Genomic DNA, 24,952 nt, shown 5'->3' with positions numbered 1-24,952 from the left:
CATGTTGCAGTGGAGCCTCGTCAAGGTCAATGGAGCATTCAAGATGGTCGGGAGACTTAGAGGCTTGTGAAGCCAGTTCAGGCGTTTCCTCAGACCTGGAAGGCTCAGCAGTAGCAAGCCCAGAGTGGTCTGTATTCTGAGAGGATTGTGGGGATGGTTCATTTGAGACTGGCGACTCAGAGGACCTAGGGGCTGGTTTGGGGGGGTCTGCATCTAGCCTCTGCTGCTCAGAGGGCACTGATTTCAGGTTCTGGCTGGATAGCCTTGGCTTTGGGGCGAGGGGTGGCCTCTCTCCAGGAGTAACACCTGAAGATAGCTCCCGCTCACGGGTAGAAATCCGGGATGGATACCGTATCTCAGATACGGATGTGGGACTACCAGAGGGCTGCTTTTCTGTAAAGCTGGTAGACTCTGAGTATTTCTCCAACAACGTTGCCGATCGTCTGGACTCGGGCGAGGTGGACCTTAGTGGAGATCGAGAAAGTGAAGCTGGCGTGCTGGAGGAGGCCAGCGAGGGACTCTTAGGAGGGGCCTTACTCAGGAAATGTGCTGTGGGGATGGAGGCAGAGGCTGGGGGATCACTTTTACCCTTGCTGCTGCTCCTGAGCACAGAAGGCACGGTGGTCCGGGCGCTCGGAGTCGGAGTCAGAGTGAGGTCCGCCGTCTTGTGTTTCAGCGAAGAAACTCGCACAGGCGTCTTTTTGGACTCGCCAATTCTAAGCTCAATCTGAAAGAAAATCAAATACGACAATGCGGCAATGACAAATTTTTTTTAGAAATCATTTTTTGTTATTGTTGTTCCATCAACCCCATGGTCCACACGCTGGAAAGGTTGTTTTTTTCCTGACCTGCAGCTTTCTCTCTTTTAAGGCGTTGAATCTCTCATTCTGGGCCTCAATCATGGCCTCCAGGTCCTCCTGCTTCTTCAGCAACTCCAATACATCTGACACAGAGTCCTGGGAGACAGAGCAAAGTGTGAACCTCCACATCTAAACCCTAGATCACTCTGAACAATGGCAATCACTGGGGCAGGTGAAAGTCAAACCACACTTTGACTATCAGACATACTGAAAGTTAGTTCTGATACATCCTAAAGCTGCTGCCAAGCTGGTTGTTGGACTGTGAGTTTGGAAACCTACTAGTTGTCACTGCTGCAGCTATACACCTGTTTAGTACTGGTTGTGCATGTGATTGAGCCCTGTGTGTGTGTGTGTGTGTCTGTGTGTGTGTGCTTTGTATCTGTTTTATGTGTGTGTGTTGCTTCTGTGTATCTGTGTATGTATGCATGTATATGCATCTGTATGCATATGTGTGTGTGTGTGTGTGTGTGTGTGTGTGTGTGTGTGTGTGTATCTGCATCTGTGTATTTGTTGGTGCTCCTACCCCGTAGCTGTGGGCCTTGAGGCCGCCCTCATGGGCGCTGAGCCAGCGCTCGGCCTGCTCAAGCTCCCTCTGCAGCTGCTGCAGCTCCTGCTGATAGGCCAACAGCTGCTGCTGCTCCTCCCAGCTCTCCTGCAGAGTCTGCTCCAGCTCCTGCAGCTCGACCACGCGCTCCTCCAGCTAGCACACACACACACACACACACATGCACGTACACGTACACACACACACACACACACACGCACACACACACACACACACACGCACGTACACACACACACACACACACGCACACACACACACACGCACACACACACAGGCACGCACGCACACACGCACACACACACACACACACACACACAAACGCACGTACACACACACACACACACACACACACACACAGTTACAAACACCTCTAAATGCCAATTAATGGTCCAAGCGACAACTGTCTCTCAACAAAAAATATTGTTGTCGACAGATGTCATGGCACTGTAGGCTTTCAGTCCTGCACGAGCAACACACTGTCAAATAGAACATCTCCTAAGTTCTATGGTAAACAGACACACACTGTGACAATGTCTGCATAGTTTCATATTTTTTGATGTACGCAACAAGCTCTATATACAACATACACCCTATAGCAGCCACAAATGTTGTCTCTTACGACATATTTTGTTAATCGACACTTGTCACCTGGACCATAAATTAGCCTAAATTAAGAATACCAACATAAGACAAATACAGATGTGAAAACACTCTCTCAAAGATGTAGTTTTTCAACATGCACACACACACACACACACACACACACACAGATATTGGCCACAATACTAACCTCTTGGCACATGAATCCTTCCCGTATGAGACTCCGCCCCTCATTTTTGACAGCCTCTGATTGATCCAGCTGTCTGTCAATTTGAGTGCGGTACTCCTCATGCCTTTTGATCAGCTGCTCCAGGTCTCCCGGCTCACTTCCCACCCCCTCCCCTCTCACCAGGGACAGGGTCTCCCTCATCCACGTCCTGTAACAGCAGCTAATTAGTATCCAGATAGCACTCCAGCTGTGCCGAAAGCTAATGGCATTTGAAATTGCGGTAAGATTTTTAAACATGGCATTTTCAAAAGAGAAACACATTAGCATGACAAGGAAGAGATATGATTGTAGCGCACAGTCATTGTCACATTTCAGCTGTATTATGCCATTTGCTTTTACATTTTCAGGATCATCACTCTTATATTTTTATCCCACAAGACTGCGTCTTGCTTAGAGATTATAGAGACATATTCCAAAGGAGATAGCATCATACCAAGCTGAAACCTACTAATTAAACCTTAGGCAAAGCACTGCCATGTTCAAATTGCTACTACAAACTTCTCAAGATATCCAGTATACAACAGGCACTCTGTGTGGATGAAACATCAGAGTGGCTTTGGCTTGATCCTGAGTCTGCATTTGATGAGACTGAAGGGGGGGGGGGGGCACACGTACACTAGCTGCCTCCAGTCGGCAAGGTATCTCTGGACAGCCTCCGCCTGCCGTAGCCTCTGGCGCCGCTGGCTGGCCTTGGCCTGCAGGCTCCCCCAGCAAAGGGTCACCTCCTGCAGCCGCTCCCGCACGCTCTCCCCCACCTGCGGCAGCCGGCGCACCAGGTCCGCACCCTCCTCCTGCCGACGCTGCACCTCCTCCTCAATCACCAGCAGGTCTCTCTGACCAAGGGGAGAGAGGGAGGGAGACATGTTAAAGAAATTACATCTTTTTCATGGCAGTTTTTTATTCAATGATAGGCTATTTGTGCTTGCATTGTACCTTGTATGTAAGTTGCTTTGGAGAAGGGCAGGAGTGAGGATAAATTAAAGGGTGATTGTAAAGAGAAAGAGAGAGAGAGATAGAGAGAGAGAGAAAGAAAAATGGGAGGGGGATAGAGAAGGAAGGAAAAAGGAAGAGAGGTTTTGATGTAAAGATGTGTGAGGAGAGGAAGTAGAAGAAAAAGGATGAGGAGAGTGATAACGGTTAAGTAGTGAGGCTGAAAGGTAAGGAGAAATTCGGCACGGGTGAAGCTGACCTTGAAATGAATTCATACTCTGAAGAGTATATGGAACTCCAAACATGAGGTGTATAAAAATCACATGTAGTGAAGTGCAAGTTTGTAAGTGTACTTGTTTATCAATCATTAGTGATAAGCTGTCCTATGGTGCTACATCTACATCTCCCAGAGATATTCACTATTTTCACAAATTGATGTTAACATTGTTTATGTCCAAAAAAGTTGGAACACTGTATAAATGTAAATAAAAACAGAACGCTATGATTTTCAAAAGACATGTAATCCCTATATTTTATTGAGATTAGTGCAACATATTTTTTATTTTTTAATATGCACAATATAATTGTATTGTTATTTGGAAAATGATTGCTCATTCCTAATCTGATGCCAGCAACACATTTGTAAAAAGGTGGGACAGGGGACAGAGGCTACATAATCACCTCATGTTTTAACAACAGTCTCTTAACATTTGGACACTGATGAGGAGACCAGTTGCTGGAGTTTTAAGAATGAAAAATGGATCCATTCTTGACTGAAATATTTGATCATCTTTGCTGTGTTTTTCTGTTCACAACCAATGTGATGGGTCTGGACAGCAGGCCGGCTATTTTAGCACCCAGACTCTTCTGCTTTGTTTGGAGCTATAGTGTTATAGCTAAATTAAATTTGCTGCCGCTAGGGTGCGTCTAGATTTCTAGGCTGCCATAGTGTGGGAATATGTGCAGAATGCAGTTTGGTATTGTTTTCCTGAAATATTCAATACCCTTCCTGAAAAAGACACTGTCTAAATGGTAGCCTATGTTGCTCAAAACCTTTACAGCATTAGCTGTGCGTTTTCTATGTGCAAGCTGCCCATGACATATAGGCACTAATGCAGTCCCATACCATCATAGATGCTTTTGAACTGTGCACTGATACGTTGGGTGGGGTGGTTCCTCTCCTCTTTAGCCTGGAGGAGGCGAAGTCTATGATTTCCAAAAATAATTTTAAAATTGAATTGGTCTAACCACAGCACAGTTTTCGTCTTTGCCATGGCCTATCTTACATGTCTAAATATGGTTTCTTTTTGGCATATTAAGACTTTTAACCAGCTTTTTGGAAATGGAGTGACAAACTGTGTTCGACACTAATTATTGGTGTTTTCCTGAACCCATGAAATGATTTTCATCACAGAATCAGGTCATTGCCATCCAAGGCCCCGAAGATAATGGTCATCCAATATTGTTGTCAACCCCTCCATTGCATACATTTTTTTGTAAATTAAATTATATGTTTGCTAATTATTTTACACAAACCCACTAATTATTTTACACACCCCATTACAATATATATATATATATATATATATATATATATATATATATATATATATATATATATATACCTCCATATAACAAATTCAAAATAGTTACATGTCATTTCAATAAATATGATAAATGTCTTATTGACAATGAAAGCTATGAAAAACTCATAGTTGCACATGACGTTCATAGAATTTTGTTTGCTCTTTGTTTTGCGGTAACTCGGATTATAACGTCACAATGATCTCGCAGATCTAATGTTGTTCTTTCATTCTTTTCAATATTTTTTAGTGTAGGCTAGGTTTTGATTTTACAAGAAGCGAGGACCGACAAGCAAATCATTACCGCATCCCTGAGCGGGGGCGGTCCGCTTCGATGGAACACCAACGGAAAACTAGTTGTCGAAGCAAAGCAATATGTTTTACACAGTTTCATTAATCTACGTTTATTGAGGATTAAGTCTATTCTACAATGCTGAGTGACACTGACAAGGCTGGCATGGCACCTCTCCAGCTCTCCGCCAAGAGACTCCAGATGGAGAGCGCAGAACTTCAAAAGGCCCACGACGCAGCGGCAGAACGGAATCGCGCTCTTTGTCGTGATAACCTGAATTTGAAATTGGCAATCCGAAGACTGTCACCACAACTTCAAGAGATTGATCTTAAACACGAGGATCTGAATAAGATGCGTTGTGCTTTAGAAAAAGGCACCGAAAATCTCAGTAGATTACAGTCTCAACAGAAGGCATTGGAGACGAACAATTCTGACCTCAAAGACGAGTTAGAATCTCGTCTTGGAGAACTGTCAATCCTCAGACGTATAAGAGTGACAGACAAGGAGCAAATTCAAAATCTCAGTAGTTGTGCAAGCACGCTTGAGTACCAAAATGCACTCGGACAAAACTGCGTTCAGCAAAAGTTGGAAGACATAAGGCAGAGAGATGCTGCTCTCGAAGAACTGAACTCGGCCATGCAAGAGCGCTCGGAGTTTGTCAAAGAGTGGAATGAGAGACAGACAAAATTAAAGGTCGAGGTTACCGAAGCAATACAATCAACGCAGGATATCGTAACATCTTTCGGAACATGTCAGACATGGCGTTTCTCAAAACCCCAATTTCCTCGTAAATCCACCAGACAGCCTAGTTTTTTAGAAGAACTGAGCCTATGTCAAGACAGACCACCTCAGGAAACACCACCCGAGGCCTCGGGAATTGTAAGTTCGTTTTTTTAATCATTTTATCAGCAGTATAGCCTAACCACCTCAAATTGTAAAGTGTGAATACAAATTTAATCCCAATGAAATTCTCCGCAACTAATGGGCCAATCGCAGTAAAAATTAACCTAGTCCTGTGTTAAAAATGCTGAATGGTGACTTGCGAATTGGAATGGGTTGTGACTGTTATGTCGCTTTACAGGTGCTTGATAAGACACCACCAAAGAGGAGATTATCAGCGCATTTGAAGCCGTTGATTTGCACTGTAGGATTTACAGCCACCCTCTTGTTCATGCTGACCATAATTGGCACTGCCGTGCCCGTGTGCCCTCCTGGACAAGGTGTTCCGTGTGAGGATCTACTACGAGACGCGCTTCAGGGCGCGCTGCTGCCATACTGTAACCTTCACTTCCCGCTAATTCCGCCTTACTGAAACGTTGTTTTAGTAGACAGTATTTCTTAAAACATTGGCTTTAGATGAGTACGCTTTTTAGTTCAGTTATGCTCATAAAACTAAGTGAAATTCAATCAGATGTGTGTGTCTTGTGTGCTGTGTGGGTCAAACTATGATGTAGGCCTATTTAGAATAGCCACATCATTGTGACCAATGTAAAATAACGAATTTGAATGCTTACAAAACAATGAGAAACTCTATAGAAATGTTATACTGATCATGATAATTATAAAACAAAAAAGATAATCTATCCAACCTGACCCTGATGATACCATTTGAGAGCATCCAAGAGCATTTGGACCCTTTGACAATGATAAACTACAAAAACATCAGTATTTCAAATACAAAATAGTATTTTGTCATTTGCATTTTATTTTGTTGAAGAAAATGGCTTCATATTTTTTTATCAAAAATACTTTATAGGTGTGTATTTTTGCAATCGTGCAAAACAATGAATGTAGCCTCTGACTGATGTGGACATACACCATACTATATACAAAAACGCTATAGTGTGGACAAACACTATACGATACCATTTGAGGGCATCATCTAATCTTACCTCCAAACCCTCAAGTTGGCGGATCAGCGCCTGAACACTCAGCAGGTCGTGGTTCTGCTCCTCAGAGTCCAGACCCGCCTCCTTCTCACTCATCCAGCTCTTCAGCTCATCCACGTCGCTGTCAAACTGGTGCACTTCACGCGCTGAGTGTAGATTCTGTCAGAGATGAATCATTAATATGGTGCTATTCAACTGCTCATGACTGGTCACTGAGTAATTGTGTCTAACTGTTCAAATTGTGCAGCGTCTGCACATTCCATTGAGAATAAGCAGGCACAGGGCAAAGATAGATGAAGTTGTGATTTTTTTGCAGTAAAATGAAATAGTTTGTTGCCTACATCCCCGCAGATTCATCTTTGACCCCATGATAAAAACATCATCAATACAATGCTAAAGGCACAATTAGACACAAGACACCATAAAATTGTAAATTTAACATAGTCAGAATTTTTGCAAAATTTCAGGTGACTTATCAGACCAGTGAACAGATGATCAGCACAAAATATTAAAACATTTACTCACTGGTGATCAACTGACTTTTACACTCAGTGATTAACTATAATCATAACCATCACCTGAAATTGTTTTAATACAAAATCATTACCTGGTGAGTCACCACTATGGTTGACCTTCCCGTGACCCCCCCATGACCCTCAGCGCCCTCACCTCTGCACGGGTCTTGACGGCCTGGTTGAGCTCATCCCACAGCTGCTGCAGGGTCTTCTCCCTGAGCTGGGCCCCACTGGAGCTCACCTTCTGGCCCAGCTGCTGGACGCTGCCCAGCTTGTGCTGACCCAGGGAGGCCACCTCCCCCGAGAAGTCCTCAAACTTCTTCTGAAGGACCTGCAGGGAGGAGAGGACAATAACATCGCCTTGAAACCTTTTTCTTGTTCCATTATCTTCAGCTTATGCAGATATGTCTACACATATGCACAGCTGTAGATATGTCGTAAGGCCTAATTGTAGATTTGATTAGAAGGAATGAGCCCTCAATACCACTTATCATAATGTAACTATTTCCGTGCTCTGACAGACAAATTTAATAATCTAAACTTCTTTCATCAGTTAACATTACATATTTCAGTGGCACCATTTATTTACCATTTTTTATTTATACAGATCTTAAAAACATCCTCAGAGCTACTATGAAGACTTGAGATGAACTTGCCCAACACGCACACACACGCACACACACACACACACACACACACACACACACAAACAATTTTGAGTTTCCACACAAACAAGTATAGTGGACCATATGTCAGTTTAGTCAATTAACGTCAAAACATTTGACACCTTTTCAAAATACTATTCCCACCGTGCAACAAAATTATTGTCAGTGAATTTTAGGTTAGCAGTACCTACAGGCGTACTGTACCGAAAATTAACTGAACCGTGACATCAAAAGGTACACACTGAACCGTGATTTTTGTGTTACATTACACCCCTATCTGAAAGTATACCTCCACATCCTCAAGGTCTTGTCCGAAGTCTTGTAACTGGGCCTGGGCGATGCGCGTGTGGAACCAGGCCTGCAGCTCTTGAGCTTCCCTCTCAAACACGTACAGGTGCAGCTGGTCCTGGAGGGCAGTCCGGCGGGTCGCAGACAGCTGCCGCAGGGCCTTGAACTGCTCCACCACATCCGCTAGACCCTTACTCACTAGCGGGCTGCAGAGGGAACGTACACTTATACCTGCCCATCATATCTTGTTACTGAGACTACATTAAAGGGAATAAATGTTGCTTATTTGACCAAAAGATGCAGGACATATAACAATAATGAACTGGATGGAGAGAATAATAAAGGTGTAAGATTTTTTTTTCCTTATTTTAACATTTATATGTAACCTCTATATTGTTCAATGTTCAATGAAATCATAGAGCATTATTTAACTGTAGAGATTAAACAAATATTATCTCTGAATAATGGCAATGCAGGTCAGCACCCCAGTTGGAGAAAATATTAGTTTCATCTACACTCTAACCTTTATAGACCCCTTCAATGTTTGTAAAGTCTAGGTTGGATGCACGGCACGCGCAGCATGGGGTCAGAAAAGTGGAGCAGCTAATAGACCAGCTAATGTCAAGGTATGCACTGTCATTGTTACCCCAGGACCACAAACCGTACCTTAATAAATTAGTCTTAGCTAATGGCGATTGTCTGCCTGATCCTGAGCTGATAACAGAATGGGTAGATGATGTTAGCAAGTGGCCAGAGATTCATTGGCCCGCCATATACGGCTATCTGGTTGACAAGCCCAGTGTGCATCACGTGAAAAAGTAGTACAAGTAGGCATTTTTCTTGACGTTTCCTTGACGTTTCAGTCAATTCACACACACACAATTCAATGGGATGGAAAGCTTTCTGACCCCGACATGTGCACACATTTTTCTTGTGTCGTGAACCGTGAAAGGGTCAATTGATAGCATCTTGGCTAATGTACCTGTTAGGATGGCCACTGGTCTTCAGCTGGTCCCCTCTCTTCTGAAGCGAGGTCAGCTTCCCCTGGTGGTTCTCGAACTCTAGGTCCACAGCGTCCAGCTTCTTCAACAGAGCCTCTGTGGCCTCCTCACTCTTCCCAAAGTCTCTGGACTCCAGGGCTGGCTTCTGCTCCTCCATCCACAGCTCCAGCTCAGACAGCTGGGGAGAGAGAGAGAGAGAGTGAGAGAGAGAGAGATGTTACACACCAGGAACAACACAACCACATGCTGTGGTCTGTAATGTGCTGAAATAGGTGTCACTGCAGCAGGGTTGTGCAAAATTCCAGAACTGAATTGAAACTGGCTCTTAAATTCCAATTCAATTCTTGAATTTTACTTTCATTTCAATTGAGGTAGCAAACAGGAAGCAGAATTGCAATTCGAATTTTGCATAACTCTGCACTGCAGGTGGAATCCTAGAAGCATGTTGTTGTTGCTGTATACCAACATCCATAATACCATCTATATGCCTACAGGGAAAGTAGTGTTCATTAGATATAATGCTGCTCGAACTCATACATAACATAAAGACATACACATGACATAAAGACATTGTAATTATCTACACACAGTAACATATGGGCCCTGACTCCCCATCCATGGTATGAAATGCGTAGTGGTGCACCTCAGAGAGGAAGGTCTGTATTTTGAAGGCCTCCTGAAGCAATAGGCCCCTGCCCTCCGACTCCTTCTTCAAGGCCTCAAAGAGGGTCTTCAGCTCGTCCAGTCTCTCGTTGACATCACGGGAGGCAAAGTGCCGCCCGCGTACCAGGTTCTGCCCCGCCTCCTTCACGGCCTGCACCAGCGGAGCGCGACTCGTGATCTCCTGCATCAGCACCTGGGTGTGGACACACACACATTACAAACTCAGGGGTCAGAATCATAGCAACAAGCAACTCGCAGTGGGAGGGAAGGAGGTATTGTAATGGGGTCCGAATTTAGTTATTTTACCTTAAAATAACGGCTTCGAACTCTTATTGTGATGGAGCATGTTCGTGCGAATGTGAGTGTGATTGTATTTTGTATACATCCAAGGATTTGTATTTTCATAGATTGTATTTTCACTTGATTTCTTTTCAGTGAATGAGAACACACAATGTGTGACGACTAGGGCTGTGCAATCAATCACATTTATCTATTAGTAGTCAAGTAGTCCAATATTTATGTAAACAAGATAATCAAAACATGATGACTATTTAGCTGCATTGCATTTTACAACAATGGCCTTGTTTTGTCTTGAGTTATAAACCTTGTCCTTGAGTTTCTTTTTAATTTGTTTTTCATTTATTTCAATCACTGAATAATAGTGTTAAATAAGTGTGATCTCAATATTGATTGAGATTGAACTCATGATTATGATTATTGCCATAATCAAGCAGTCCTACAGCTAACTCTAACGTAGCTTAGTGTATCAGTCTAACCTGGTGCTTTTTGAGCATGGCTTCTGTGCTCTGGAGTGATGTGCCCAGGTCTTTGGAGGAGGCTACGGGTAGCTTGTCCTGAATCCAGGCCAGCTCGTCCTCCACATCGCGGTTGAACTGGAACAGCAGGTGCCACGACTCCAGGGTCTCCCTTCGCAGTTGCATGGGATCGGCCAGGTTGTTGTATCTGAAAATTATCAAAGAAAGACAAGGACTTTTACACTAACTGCCTGACACTAACCTTCCCTGTGCAAATGTACCATATGCTGGGCAACACATGAAGACGCCAAATCAGTTGTGATCATGAAACTGTGAGACTGTGGAATATAGACCCTTTCAATGTGTTTCTGCAGGGATTCCGGTTGAAACGTCAAAACCAATTAGGATACTTTGAAATGAAAAAAAAAATCACACTTTAATGTATTGCTCTTTAAAATGTCAACTTTAAAACTTTTTTGTTGTTGTCGTTTGTCCCGGAGTTACCATTAGCTCAATGTTGTTTTCTGTGCCACCGGAAATTCCTTAGGAACGCACATGTTTGTTCATGCATTTGAAAGGGTCTATAAGCCGTTCAGCAGTTGCTGTGTAATAGATTAACAGTATGGGCCTTTAAGTCAATAAAGGATTTGGATCCTTGGATTGCTAATAAATTCACTTGATGGATAAATTCATGTTACCTGTTGACTGCTCCTTGGACTCTCTGCTGGATTTCCTTGGCCAGGAAGTTGCCTTGGGCAGAGAAGTCCTTGGAGGTGTCTACCAGGGCCTTGAGCCGCTCCCGGTGGCCGTCCACCACTTCCTCCAGATCATGCAGGGCCTTCAGTAGCCGGCTGACAGACGCCAGGTCGGTCCCGCAGTCCTTGCTGGAGACGTCCTTCTCAACGGAGCTCAGCCACTCCTCCATGTCGTCCAGGGAGCGCTGGAACTGCAGGGCCTGATGACACAGAGGGTGATAGGGGAGTGAGTGTGAGGTTCTGTTAAGAGAATGTAGCTAGCTGTACTCACTTACAAGCCTTCTAGCAGCACCAGCTCATATTAATGTTAGAAGTTGGACGGTGTTAAGATCAGGTCTTTACAACATATACGGTTTAAAGTAGTTTAGTTTATTAGACAATAACCAAAAAGTTAAAAGAACAGAGATTTTTGGAGGGAAAGAAATAAGGAGAGATGGTGTCATTGGGAGAGAGAACCGAAACCAAAGGCTAACAGAAAGAGAGAGAGGAAATATGCCTAAAACCATATTGTGTCTGATGGCTTCATTCAGTAAACAATAAGACAGCAATAGAGAAATTAAATCGATCACAGTGCCAATACACAATAAATCCAATCAATATTTTGCCACAAAAATGCCATAGTAAGTACAGCGGCTAAGGCCAGATTTTTTACCTGAATCGTTCAGTTTTCGCAGAAAGCACCAAACTTGGTACAGGTATAGTACTACCCCTAGTGATCAAAAATTGAAATGGACACCAACACATAGCGCCCCCTAGTGGCCTCTATCTTGACTTCAAATATGGCCACCAAAATATGCCCTTTTTTATACATTTATAATGCTATGCTGCTTTTAACACATAATATGACATGCCTATAGCCATCTTTCAGCATTATGAAATACATAATGAGGCAACCATGCAGGCTTGGAATTTCAACATTCTGGGGGCAAGGCCACTTGGCCTTCAGTTGGGCATATTTGGTGGAGGGCACAAAGGCCACATGTCAGGGCACTAAGGCCAACGTTAACTATACAGTAGTAGGCTATAAAAATGATCAAAGTTGTATTTAGCCTATTCACTGCAGTAGACCTGCATCACTGTATGAAACATTACAAAAAAATGAAACATGACACATTACATATAACTGTAAATCATCTGATCATCTAATATTTGCAGATATCTAGGCTATATTTAACATTTATTTGATATGTGGCCTGTTATGAAATCATGTATTGAACAATTTAAGCACAGCTCAGCTTTAAGAAAGTCAAATAGCCTAGATGCATGCTTAGCATTTTGTGATCATTAAGGCTACTTTCACAAACTCTTAGTCAGCTGTCCTCTGATTTACCGATATCTAGGCGATATTTGTAATATTTATTTAGTATTTGGCCCGTTATAAAATAATGTGGAACAAACAAACACAGTGTAAAACTTAAAGCCCAAATTTGGAGACATCCATGTATGTTGAAATTTACTGCAAATTAAAAACGGGATTACTCTGGAACGGCTAACTGTACAGGGGACTGCTTTACATCTTTGTGTTCGGTAAGGTCTGCTGTTTATTCTGATATATGGTTTGTCATGTGTTAAACGAGGGGTTCGTGAAGTATTCCGCCGAGATGAATGGGTAGGGAGATGGACGCAAAACCTTCAGTAGAATTTATGATTAAATTGAATGATATTATTTACTTTTCTCGCGAAGCGTTCACCACAGCAATTAGCGGCTGACATCGTTTAAAAGCTGAGAAAAAGCGCTTTACTTGTGATGTCTGTGTGATGAGTAGGCTACTTAGTTCAACTGAGAAGAATGGGTGAATTTGGATGCACTTTCTTTCTTGCGCTAACTTTCTCCACTGCGTAATTTGCGCTGTGAATGCTAAGATTGTTTTGACAGGCCATAGGCTAAATATATATCGCTATTAGTAGGACGCAAAGCAGAATATTGAAAGAAGGGGGCACCAAGACCACCGTGGCCTGTAAACCTCTGATTGTCAAAGGGGCGTCACGGCCAACGCAAGGGGCTACGTGGCCGCCGTGAAATTCCTACCCTGCAACTATGCATAATTAAAATGGCAGACATGTTGGATTTTAAGGAAGTAGCCATACATTCTGACACTGAGTCAAAAACTGGGGTGCGTTTAGGCTATGTGTGAAGTTTCGACTGTGTGACTAAACCCTGAACTTGTCTGGGCTCAATCCTTCTAATTTGCCCCCTAGAGGCTGGCATGCTAGCAAGGAGGCTAAAACCCATGGATGCTAGCGTCTGTCAAGTCTCTTAAAGAAACATATGCTGCCTTTTGGGAAATTAGCTATTTTGTATTCTATCCTAGAGTTAGATAAATTAGTACATACACCCAGTCATAGTTAGATAAATTAGTACATAACCCAGTCCAACACATCCTACTGTTAGCCTAATTCAATTGAGGTGGGTGGGTCTAATTCCCATATGCTAAAGTTTCTTTTAAGGCTTATAGTGATTGTTTGAGGGTCCATTTCATGTTGGGGTCCATTTCAATTTTTAATCACTAGGGGTAGTACTATACCTGTACCAAATGATACATTTTCCATCTTTATCCTCCTTGACTGGTTTTTCACTAGTTTTACATTTGGCTAGGGTCAGTGTCACTACTGGTAGCATAAGCCAGTACCTGGAGCCTACAAACGTTGCACAGGTAGTCCAACTCCTCCAGAATGTGGCAGAAGGCATTGATACCATTGACTGTCCCCTCACACTCCCCTGACTTAAATCCGATTGAACACCTCTGGGACATTATATTTTGGTCCATCCAACACCGCCAGGTTGCACCACAGACTGTCAAGGAGCTCAGTGATGGCCATGTCCACATCTGGGAGCAGATCCCACAGGACACCATCCACCGTTTCATAAGGAGCATGCCCCGATGCCATCAAGCATGTTGGGGCCATACGAACTACTGAGTACCATCATGAGTTGCTGCGCTGAAATTCAAGCAAATGGACTTGCCGCGTCATTTTTTCTACTTAGATTTTCGGGGGGGGGGGGGGGGGGGGGGGGTCTTTGAATTCAGTCCTCTGTGGATTGATCATTTTCATTCCCAAATAACAAAGTGCCATCCTTTTGTTCCTAACATATTACCCAGTCCATATCAGTTTGAATCCTACCTCACATGATGCTCGTTTAACGTATCATGGCTTGGACAGCTGTCCGCACCTCACCATCCCACCACAGGGGTCCCCCAGGGCTCAGTACTGGGCCCCCTTCTCTTTGCTATCCACACTACTTCTTTGGGACAGATTATCCATTCGCACACCTTCTCATACCACTGCTATGCAGATGACACACAGCTTTATCTTTGCTTTCCACCTAATTACATTACATTACATTACATTACATTTAGCAGACACTTCTTGACCGAAGTGACTTACATATGTCAGCTATATTACAAGGGATCACATTGTCCCCGGAGCAACTTGGGGTTAAGTGCCTTGCTCAAGGGCACAACGGTGGAAGCCGGGAATTGAACCGACAACTTTCAACTTTCAAATTGAACCGACAACTACTGCACGCTAGCCCAGCTCCTTAACCACTACACTTAACCACTACACTACCACCTAATGACCCCTTGGTCTCGGCACGGACCCCGGATTACCTCTCAGACATATCTACATGGATGAAGGCACACCACCTCCAGCTAAACCTCTCAAAAACCAAACTGTTGGTCCTCCCAGCTAAACCTACTGCTCCCACCTACTCGAATGCCCTCATACAGGCATATATGCTACCCCCCGACCGTTGCGCTCTTCAGACAAACATCGTCTATCTCCGTCTACATCCCTCTCCATCTTCAAAAAAGTCCTGAAGACCCAGCTCTTCAGAGAATATCTCCTCTCGTAGCACTACTTACAACTAGCTAATTCTAGCACTTACCACCTGACTTGACTGTATAAAAACAACACTCACTGATGCACTTTTCCCTATTGTACTCTACCTTTTTGAATTGTTTTAAATTGTTCTAGAATTGTTGAGAGAAATTGTTGTTTACCAGGTTGTAAGTCTCTTTGGCTAAAAATGCGTGTATAATTTTTTTGAGCAGTGTATAGTCAGAGTTAAGGTTTGCTCAGAAAGAGAAGGTGGTAGAATAAGAATTTATTGATGTAGGTAGTTACTTCAATTAACCAGGATATAGAATTATTGGCTTATTTTCTTACACATAGTGGCCATATTGGAATCTTACCAGATTATACTTGATGCCTCGTATATTATTGAGGTTGTCATGTGATAAAATGACTGTTCAAACTTTGAAATTGTTTTTGAATGATATTTCTATCATCAATAACAATAGAGATGGTCTATATTTTCACATTTGGTATCCGCCATATTGGATTTCAAAATGGCCAACATCAAGTTTGTTTGGAAATCATGTCAATAGCTTCCTCGACCCTAAAAATTGTGTGTTAGAACTTAAAAGACTTTTTTTTTATCTTGTTTAATTTTGAAGTTGTATCAACAATTCTATTAAGAATGGTAGGCATATTTGAATTCAAGATGGCTGCCACTAGGGGGCGCTATATGTTGGGGTCCATTTCAATTTTTGATCACTAGTGGTAGTAGTATAACTGTGCCAAGTTTCATGCTTTCTGCAAAAACTGAAAGATTCCGGTGCTTAGCCGCTGTACTATAGTGTCTTTAGTTAAAGTAAAACGTTAACGTAAAAGTGTGTTACTGTATTTTCCGGACTATAAGTCGCACTTTTTTCATAGTTTGGCTGGTCCTGCAACTCAGGTGCAACATATATATATATATTTATATATATGGTTTTTCCTCTTCCTGACACATTTTTTGACTGATGCGACTTATACTCCGGTGCGACTTAAAGTCCGGAAAATACGGTAATCCATTCTGCGTAATGGTCTGTAGCTAAACAGGTGATACACTGTCACAACACACCTGTGGATGATCCAGAAGGGGAGTTCTTGGGGCTTACAGGGAAGCTACACCAGGTGCGTAACTGAAGCGTTCAGTTTGCGACACGTAAAATCCATTTTAGATGAATTGTCCAATTTTTCCGAACGTACGCGCCACTATCACATCTGGTGTAGCTATTTCCATTGATTTTAGTGGAAAGTAATTGTTGCAGACGCAATGCGAACGGAATGCGAGCGGAACGCTTCAGTTACGTGCGTGGTGTAGCTCAGAACTTACTGTATCAGTATGGTCTGCCAACTAGTGCTTTACCTGATAGGCTTGCTGGAGGCGTGACTTTTTCTCTTTGCAGTTGTCCAGGAGCTGTGTCCAGCTGTCCTTCAGGTCTTTCAGCCTGGGCGTAATCTTCTGCCCAGCGGGGTGTCCAGCAACCAGCATCCTCTCACCTTCCTGTAGTTCCCAATGTGCCATTTATGTGTTAGCCAAGGCTGTCATTTGCACACAGTTAAAAGAAAATGCCTGGTGTCTTCACATCCTAGTTATGATAGCAATTACACTGAAATGTATGTGCAAAAACCATTTCAAGACTCGTGCTTTGTTTGAAGGGCTTTATCTTAGCAAATTATGGGTTGGAGGTATGAAGCACAGAACTGTTTATTGCATCAATATTTTTTTCCCACAACAACTGCAAACAAGTGTCCCCAGTTGTCATGCTCTGCGTCAGCTGAACATGCCTACCTTGGAGAGTGCCTCCACCTGGCTGTGGTTGGCCAGGATCTCGGCCTCCGAGCTCTGGTGCTTCAGGAGCTTGGCCTGCAGGTTGATGGGATCCCTCCAGTTCTCATCTTGGGCGATGACATTCTTCTCATTGAGCCAAGAGCAGAGCTGTGGGGCAAGAGACAAGTACACTCACAAGGTCTCTGGAAGAGATGCATCTTTCAAGAGTCTTTAAAATATCTACCAGGACCCATCATGTTTAGAGCCATAACCACTAAATACAGTGCTCTGAAATTCACTCATATCACAGAAGATGTGTATAAGGTGCACTATTAAACTGTTTACTAAATTTGGATCACCATCACTATCATTGGATCATACATTTGGATCACCATCAACACAAATGCTACTTTTCCATTCATCAAGGATGCCATTTTCAAAACTGGGGTCAGGACAGATATTTTTCAACAGCACTAAATGGTTCTGATCTCAGTGACTAGATGGTTTTGGAGAGAACAGTCTAACCCAGCCATACCTCAGAGCTGCCACTCAGGAACCGGTGGAGCTGCAGCGACTCCTCCAGGGCCTGACGCCGAGCTCGACTCGTCTCCAACAGCTTGTCTTTTCTGAGGGGGTGGGCAGAGATACAAGTACAGGGTTTAGTCTGATATCAGATATTTTTTTTTATCAGTTACTGCTCTGTAATTTTGGGCATTACATCATAGAATATTACTGATGGCACTAAATATTTATTAAATAATAGGAAGACGTTGTTGCTTGTTGTGCACCTAGTGCCAAAACAGACATTCATAATATAGACATTTCAGACAATCTACAGAATGAATTGAAAGTATTCCTGTAGGTGTAGTTGCCGTGGCAATGCCCTCTGACCTGAGCTGCAGTGCTCTGCTCTTGCTCTGGATGTTGGTGGAGTCGTAGTGCTTCTGCTGCTGTAGCTGCTGAGAGAGACGCTGCACGGCCTCCACCTGCTCCATCTCGGCCTCCAGCGTCTGCTCAAACAGAGCCTGCTTCCCCTGCAGCTCCTCTACCTCCGACAGGGAGCCCTGGGAGGGTACGGCACACCACACCACACAAACAGTACACAGCACACAGACAACACATATCACATAAACACATCTAAATCAAATACACTTTTTTGGCAAACCATAACTGTATTACACATTTTTTTTATCTGCCAACCATAACAGTATTACAAAAAAATTTTGAGCTGCCAAAACAGTATTACACAAATTGCTTGATTCGCTTCAGAGACTAGGTATTAGTCCTGGAAATATGAACTGTCCGACATGTTGTCAGTTGATCTAAGTTTGTTAGCGTCTGACCCTATGTAAAACTAACAACAGTGTAAACGTGCAGGACTAGTTTTTAAATTGTATTCATGATAAGGTATACCAGGGTGGACAGTAAAGTCATCCTGAACCAAATATTACACAACTTGTTTACTGACCCCCAAGTCTTCATTGGCCAGAAACGCCTCCTTGTTACTAAGCCAACTCTCGCTCTGTTCCACATAGCCCAGGAAGACCTGTAGAAGAGTCAACACTGTTTTAGAAAGCAGGCAGAAGCCAAACGGGTCCTCCTATATCACTTATAAGACCGTAATCCCAGAAATCAGGTATTGAAGAATGAAAAAGTACAGGCTTCAGGGCATTTTGCTACCTGTAAACTGAGGGCTTGGTCCAGCATTGTCCTCCTGTCCTGCCAGGCTTTGGCTAGTCCCTTCTTGGCATCCTCCAGGCTAGTCAGGGCCGTCTTGATCTCCTCTACTGAACGATGGCCAGCCTTCACCAGCCTCTGACCAAAGCTCCTCACAGAGTCGATGCGATCTGCACGAGCATCAATCTCCGTCTACAAAGACACCAATGGAACACATTCATTTATCTCATTGATTTCTACAAAGAAATTATTAGCACATGAAAGAATTAGCACACTGTTTGGGAATAGTTATCTGAAAGCATGCTACATTTAGAATTGTTTAAAAACAAAACTTTATATAAAACCGTATAGGACAATGCATATTATTACAGCACAGGACTTCATGGAACTAGGAGAGGGTGGGATATATTTATATGAAGCAGACAAAACATTAAAATGTCTTCACCTTCCAGTCCTGGTGTTCGGCGATCATCCTCTCAGCCTCAGCTTTGCTCTTTGGCAGTCCTTTCTGTTCCATCTCCGAGCTATTCTTCAGCGTCACGTCCAACAGGAGGCGCTGGTTGGCCTTGAAGAGCTGCAGCTCATGCGCATCATGTAAGCGCTCCTTTCTGCAACACATATCCCCAACATCGGTCTCTCGTCACAAAACCTGATATAGGGAGAGTCTCCATGCTGATACATCCCTGTGCTAGCACTGAAGTATGATGAGCTAAACTGATGAGTGTTCTGTGCCAGTTATAATTTCTGCAGTTTTTCTGGTTTGTCTCTGGACCTTCTAAATTAGTTTTGATGTGGACACAACGTTATGCAATAACACAGAACATCAGAAAGGAATTTTTACAAACAATCTTTTCATAAACTTTTACATAACAAACAAAGCTATCTTTTCATGATCTTTTACATAATGAACAAAGCTATCTTTTCATAATCTTTTATATAATGAACAAATCTAAACAAATATGAAATCCAGCTTGCACTGGGCATAATAAGCCTCTGTAGATCTCCCTCCCACTCACCTGAGTTTGACCTCTTTCTCCAAGTTCAGTAGTGTGGTGTTCATCTTCGTCTGCTTCTGTTTGAGTTTGTCTGTCAGTTCTGATTGACCCCTCAGGCGCCCCTTCACATCCTTCTCCAGAGCCTGCAGGACACATGGGGAGCATCAGCTTGCTACACAGTACACACACCTGTACAGCACCTCTTTTAAGGCCCGAGGTATGTGGATGCCCAATGAAGGACCTTGACTTTGAGAAGAGTCTGATTCACTTACTGTTCCTCTTTCCTGGATCACCCTGGCCTCCCTCTCGGTCTCCTCATGTCGGCGAATCAAACCCTCGACACTTTCAACGTCCCAGCCACAGTCTCCGTCTTGCAACAGCAGCATCTAGAACAACACAAATCATTATGCACAATGCACAAGCCCAACTGACACCATGCAAAGGGCAATGCACAATCCCAATACAAGTAGGATACAGGAAAAAACACACCATCTGAGACACACACACACCCACACACCTGCCCGCTCACCTTCTCGTTGGCTCTGTCGCGTACTTCCTCCAGCTCCCTAACGAGGGCATGCACCTCCAGGGCTCCCTCCAGCCTCTTCTTATAGCTGCTCAGGTCGCCATGGAAATTATTCCACCTACACATACACCAACACATCAGAGCTGACAGTCAGACGGCATGAAGACATAACAAGCATGCTCAGTGGACAAATTGGATATGGTGCTGCATTACTTGGCTTTTGACCAAATTTGCGAGGGCTCAATGCGAAAACGTCTGATTGTGTGTGTGTGTGTGTGTGTGTGTGTGTGTGTGTGTGTGTGTGTGTGTGTGTGTGTGTGTGTGTGTGTGTCTGTCTGTGTGTGTGTGAGTGAGTGAGTGAGTGAGTGGTGTGGTGTGGTGTGTTGTGGTGTGTTGTGTGTGTGTGTGTCTGTGTCTGTGTGTGTGTGATTGTGTGTGTGTGTAACCCTACCGTTCGTTGAGCTGCTGTTTCCTCTTCTTCACTGTCTCCAGCTCGTCACAGTTCTGCCTCTCCAGACGGGCGGCCAGGTTGCTGATGGCTCTGATGTGCCCATCGTCCATAGTCACCTCCTGTGGACAGTCAACACAATGTGATACATACATGATATTTAAAAACATGTAAAGTCCAGTCTTTACATAGAGAGTCATTATATGGAGGAGATTGCACAAAGAAAAAAGTATCTGAAAGGAAGCCAAAACTCTTGCACGTTTATTCAACTGCATATTATAATGGCAACCTTTGCTGACATCCAATAGTAACTTTATTCAACCAAACTACATTTTTAAAGGTTCTGTGTGAACATATTACAGTCAGGTGTTATGAGATGACGCTGGGGCTCGTTTGGGCTGTTGTGCTCATGTTACTCACCCCTGTCCCTGCTCCTCTAAACTCGTTAAGTTTCTTCAGAAGCTGAACGCCGTGCTCATAGTCCACTCCAACATCACCCACATTTATCATCACTTCCTATTACAGAGGCATACATACACATGTACTTAATAATAATTACACACACGCACGCACACACACACACACACACACACACACACACGCACGCACGCACGCACGCACGCACGCACGCACGCACACACTCCTCACCTTCTGTCTAATCCACATTTCCACCTGCTCCACCTTCTGCAGGAACTCCAGGAAGTCTCGGTTGTCCTCTAGAACCTTCCCTCTGGCCGCCACAGCCAGTTTGAGCGCCTCCCAGTGTTTGATGAGTGCCGTGATGGTGGAGCGAATCTCCTTAGATTGCGGGTGGTACAGTGAGATCAGCTCATCCCCAGCCTCAAGAGAGTGAAGGTGAAAGGTGAAACGTGAAAAAGAGTTTAGTACAGTTAACCATCAAACTACAGATACAGGGTGCCGATCTTGGGGCATTTCCTGATCCCACCTAGCCTGCGTTTTCCCATGCTGCCTTACGCGCGCGATTTTATTCACGCTGCTAGGCAGCCTGGATACCATGGAGCAAATTTTCGCCTCAGTTAGGGGACCAATCACAGAATGGAGGGAGGGCAGCAAGACGATGACGACACACCGAAGCTGTTATGAGCTACGTACAGACGCATTTCATAGACATTCATAGCGCCCAATAAACGGCTCTGGGCATTCGTAAACCACGTTTCAAATACGAGAAAATGAATGCCTAGTTCCCAGACCCCATCTCAATGAGATGAGGTCTGACGTTAGCCAGACTAGATCCCACCCACCATATCTCTCTCTCTCTCACCAACCTTCCATCGATCTTCACTGTTCTATCTAAATTAAGGCAAAACACCCCGAAAAAAAAAGGCTGGATGGCCATTACTAGTCCCCTGCGCCCGGGTGTCTCACCTTCTGTACAGACTCGATGATCTTGCTATGGGCGAGGATCTCGGCCTCAAACACCTGGTGCTTCTGCAGGAGCTTCATCTTGGTCTGCAGGTTGCTCAGATCCATCTTGGTGTCCTCCTGCATCTTCTGCATGCGCTCCGACACCCACTCCTCTGCCTGCAGGGGAGAACACAGCAGGCTTCAGAAACAAACCAGCTTTAGCCAGAGGGATTTTGAATGGTTTGACTGACTGTGTGCATGTCTCCTACTATCTCCTATTTCCTCTTTTAGACTATGGGGTCTTATTTAAATAACAGGCAAAGTGCAATGTCGGGCAACCAGCATCGCACCTCATGCATCAACTAAAGCTGTCAGAACCCAAGTTATTTATTAGCTTTTACAGTGGCAGAGAGGAGTACGGTCCAGTCATGAGAAAAGATATGGAGCGGTCAGTGTTTGCGTAGGGGTGGAAATGAATGATGATCTGCAGGACCTCAGCAGCATCCCGACTAAAGATGCAGAGCAGCCGGGACATGTCCAAGTCCTCCCCGCGCTTGACGGACAGCTCCTGGATGCGTCGCCTCCTCTCCTCGAGGGCGTTGAGTTTGTTGCGGATGCGTTTGCCGCTCTCACGCTTGAGGTCCTCCTTCTGCAAACGGCTAGCCAGTTCTTGCAGTGCAATCATCTGCAGAGAAAAGGGACATTCTTCATCATTGCATTATGGCATTTCACAAATGTTGTTTAGTGCTGTGGATTTGTGCCACTTTCTCTCAGCAGGTCTGAGATCAGTGTGCTGTGTGTCAGCCATGGGTGAGACTGGTTAGATCGAGTGGATTTGATGGACAGAAGACAGACTATCCAGACATGTGGAACAGAGACTCTGTCTGAAACACTGTAAGCCACACAGACTACCATTGCACAATAACATATCTCAGCAGACTGCTGACCTTTTCCTCCTGAGTGGTGAGAAGTTTCTGGAAGGCGTCATGACGTTTGATGAGTCTTTCTGTCTCATCCACTGTACTGCCCAAATCACTGTTCTTCAGCAGAATCTGCAAAATGGATAAACAAAAGTTTAACGTCAAAATTGTCTTTGTGTATGTGTGTGTGTGTGTATGTGTGTGTGTGTGTGTGTGTGTCTGTGTGTGTGTGTGTGTGTGTGTGTTGTATCTGAGTGTGTCTGACCTCTTGTGAGTTGGAGATGGTGTCCAGGTGCTCGGAGTCTCTGTAGAAGACCTGCTCCTGATGTGTGAGCTCCAGCCAACGCTTCTTCTCCTTCCAGTGGCCATGGAGCTCCTCTCTGTCCTGCTTCAGGGAGCTCAGCTTCTCACGCACCTACACACACACACACACACACACACACACACACAAAAATGAAATGGAAGTTAACACTCATTCATGAACACACATACTGATGAATACACACAATATATCTAATATGGACAACATAGAGGGCATAGCAAATGTACTACTTCCTTACATGGTGCACAAGCAACACAGGCAGATACTTCTTAATACAGCACGATTAGAAATGTAGTAATTAATAGTAAAACAGCTTTAGTAAGATGTTGCACTTCTGCCCATCATTCAAATAAGGGTCCCTTGTGGTAATGCACTGCCCACCTCTTTGGCATGGGCGGGGTCCAGCTTCAGTAGTTCCTCCCCCATGGCGAGTGCGCGGGTGTAGCTCTGCTCCCGTGCCACTATCTCTGCCCAGAGTTGCTGGTGCTGGTCCAACTGCAGCTTGCACGTGGCCACATCCCGGATGGACTCCTCCGCCCGCATACCTCCTAGCACCTGGGCACTCCACAGGGTGTAGTCCTGAGCCTGCAACACACACAGAAATGTACTGTATGTCATAGGCACACCTGAAAGGACCATATGGTTCAATAGTGCGTTCAATGTATGTATATAGTCATATGTAATCATATCTGTGTGCATACATCTTTGTGTACGTGTTTTCATGCTTATCGGTGTGTTTATTGCACTTACGGTGTTGAGGAACTGGTATCTTTGGCGAGCATGGTTGAGCTTCTCCAGCCTCTTCTCGACGAGGAGGCGCAGCTTCTCCCAGCGCACCACCAACTCCTGCTGCTTCTCCTGCAGCTTGGCTCTGAGCTCCACTGAGCACGCTCCCAGCACATTGTCCACCATATCCAGCAGCTCCTGGAGCTGACAGCAACGCAAGAAGATGCTCGTAAGCCAAATGCAGCTATTCAAACATTTTTGATTTAGATAGAGTGGATAGTGCTTATTCTTATTCCGAAAAAAAAAAAAAGATACATTCATCCGTAAACGTGAGCCATTGCTCATACCAAGTGTACTATCTTCAGTAGACATTGAAAGAAGCAGATACACACACATATACATACCTGCTCCTCATTCAGAGAGAGCTCATGAACCAGTGCCTCATGTTTGCGTAGCTGAGAGAGAACTCCCTGCAGGTCCTTTGCGATGTCTTCAGGTATGCTCTTCAAGCGCCCCTGAAAGTAAAGACAAGGCTGGGTTTGTGTAGGTGGGGACTGGGGAGGAAGGCAAGCACCAGTTAACCACTTTTTTTTGTGGTTAAAATTATGTGGGGAAACAACAAGGCAATATAGAACCCCACTTAACCCCTTGGTCAAAAGTTACAGAGGTATTATAATTGGGGATAACATAGATGCATATCAATCACTATTTGGTGTGGCCTGTCTTTGCTCAGTTCAGAGGTGACGGCCTTTAGTTTTTCTATCTGCAAATGTTTGTTAAT

General features: G+C 44.1%; 2 protein-coding genes across 4 annotated transcripts in view; one reads left to right on the top strand and one right to left on the bottom strand.

Moving 5' to 3' along the window:
- sptbn5 (spectrin, beta, non-erythrocytic 5) overlaps positions 1–24,952 on the bottom strand; it is a 56,686-nt gene that overhangs the window by 3,302 nt on the left and 28,432 nt on the right. For all 3 annotated transcript variants that reach the window (XM_042071464.1, XM_042071463.1, XM_042071465.1), the window contains exons 33-64: positions 24,576–24,686; positions 24,196–24,375; positions 23,827–24,030; positions 23,389–23,538; positions 23,151–23,255; positions 22,697–22,888; positions 22,225–22,380; positions 21,487–21,678; positions 21,259–21,354; positions 20,842–20,960; positions 20,394–20,508; positions 20,137–20,250; positions 19,886–20,007; positions 19,315–19,477; positions 18,873–19,061; positions 18,661–18,738; positions 18,084–18,256; positions 17,728–17,818; positions 17,214–17,360; positions 16,788–16,925; positions 11,534–11,790; positions 10,857–11,043; positions 10,061–10,273; positions 9,399–9,595; positions 8,418–8,622; positions 7,618–7,794; positions 6,952–7,107; positions 2,870–3,087; positions 2,216–2,402; positions 1,384–1,560; positions 849–956; positions 1–727 (exon numbers count right to left, since the gene is read on the bottom strand). The exon at positions 1–727 is cut by the window's left edge and continues 212 nt beyond it. In XM_042071464.1, coding sequence (XP_041927398.1) covers positions 1–727; positions 849–956; positions 1,384–1,560; positions 2,216–2,402; positions 2,870–3,087; positions 6,952–7,107; positions 7,618–7,794; positions 8,418–8,622; positions 9,399–9,595; positions 10,061–10,273; positions 10,857–11,043; positions 11,534–11,790; positions 16,788–16,925; positions 17,214–17,360; positions 17,728–17,818; positions 18,084–18,256; positions 18,661–18,738; positions 18,873–19,061; positions 19,315–19,477; positions 19,886–20,007; positions 20,137–20,250; positions 20,394–20,508; positions 20,842–20,960; positions 21,259–21,354; positions 21,487–21,678; positions 22,225–22,380; positions 22,697–22,888; positions 23,151–23,255; positions 23,389–23,538; positions 23,827–24,030; positions 24,196–24,375; positions 24,576–24,686 — 5,644 coding nt within the window. The remainder of the gene's footprint in view (positions 728–848; positions 957–1,383; positions 1,561–2,215; positions 2,403–2,869; positions 3,088–6,951; positions 7,108–7,617; positions 7,795–8,417; positions 8,623–9,398; positions 9,596–10,060; positions 10,274–10,856; positions 11,044–11,533; positions 11,791–16,787; positions 16,926–17,213; positions 17,361–17,727; positions 17,819–18,083; positions 18,257–18,660; positions 18,739–18,872; positions 19,062–19,314; positions 19,478–19,885; positions 20,008–20,136; positions 20,251–20,393; positions 20,509–20,841; positions 20,961–21,258; positions 21,355–21,486; positions 21,679–22,224; positions 22,381–22,696; positions 22,889–23,150; positions 23,256–23,388; positions 23,539–23,826; positions 24,031–24,195; positions 24,376–24,575; positions 24,687–24,952) is intronic.
- Positions 4,999–6,466, top strand: LOC121692699. The gene is made up of 2 exons (XM_042071513.1): positions 4,999–5,938; positions 6,141–6,466. The coding sequence occupies exons 1-2, from the start codon at positions 5,198–5,200 to the stop codon at positions 6,369–6,371; spliced, it is 972 nt and encodes a 323-aa protein (XP_041927447.1). The 5' UTR covers positions 4,999–5,197; the 3' UTR covers positions 6,372–6,466.

Source organism: Alosa sapidissima, chromosome 19 (genome assembly GCF_018492685.1).
Source record: "Alosa sapidissima isolate fAloSap1 chromosome 19, fAloSap1.pri, whole genome shotgun sequence".
In the NCBI taxonomy this organism is placed as follows: domain Eukaryota; kingdom Metazoa; phylum Chordata; class Actinopteri; order Clupeiformes; family Clupeidae; genus Alosa; species Alosa sapidissima.
This window is presented reverse-complemented; position numbering and strand designations above follow the sequence as displayed.

Coding starts and splice junctions, on each gene's coding strand:
- LOC121692699 (XM_042071513.1), top strand. CDS start 5,198: ATGCTGAGTGACACTGACAAGGCTGGCATGGCACCTCTCCAGCTCTCC. Junction 5,939..6,140: donor CACCCGAGGCCTCGGGAATT/GTAAGTTCGTTT, acceptor GTCGCTTTACAG/GTGCTTGATAAGACACCACC.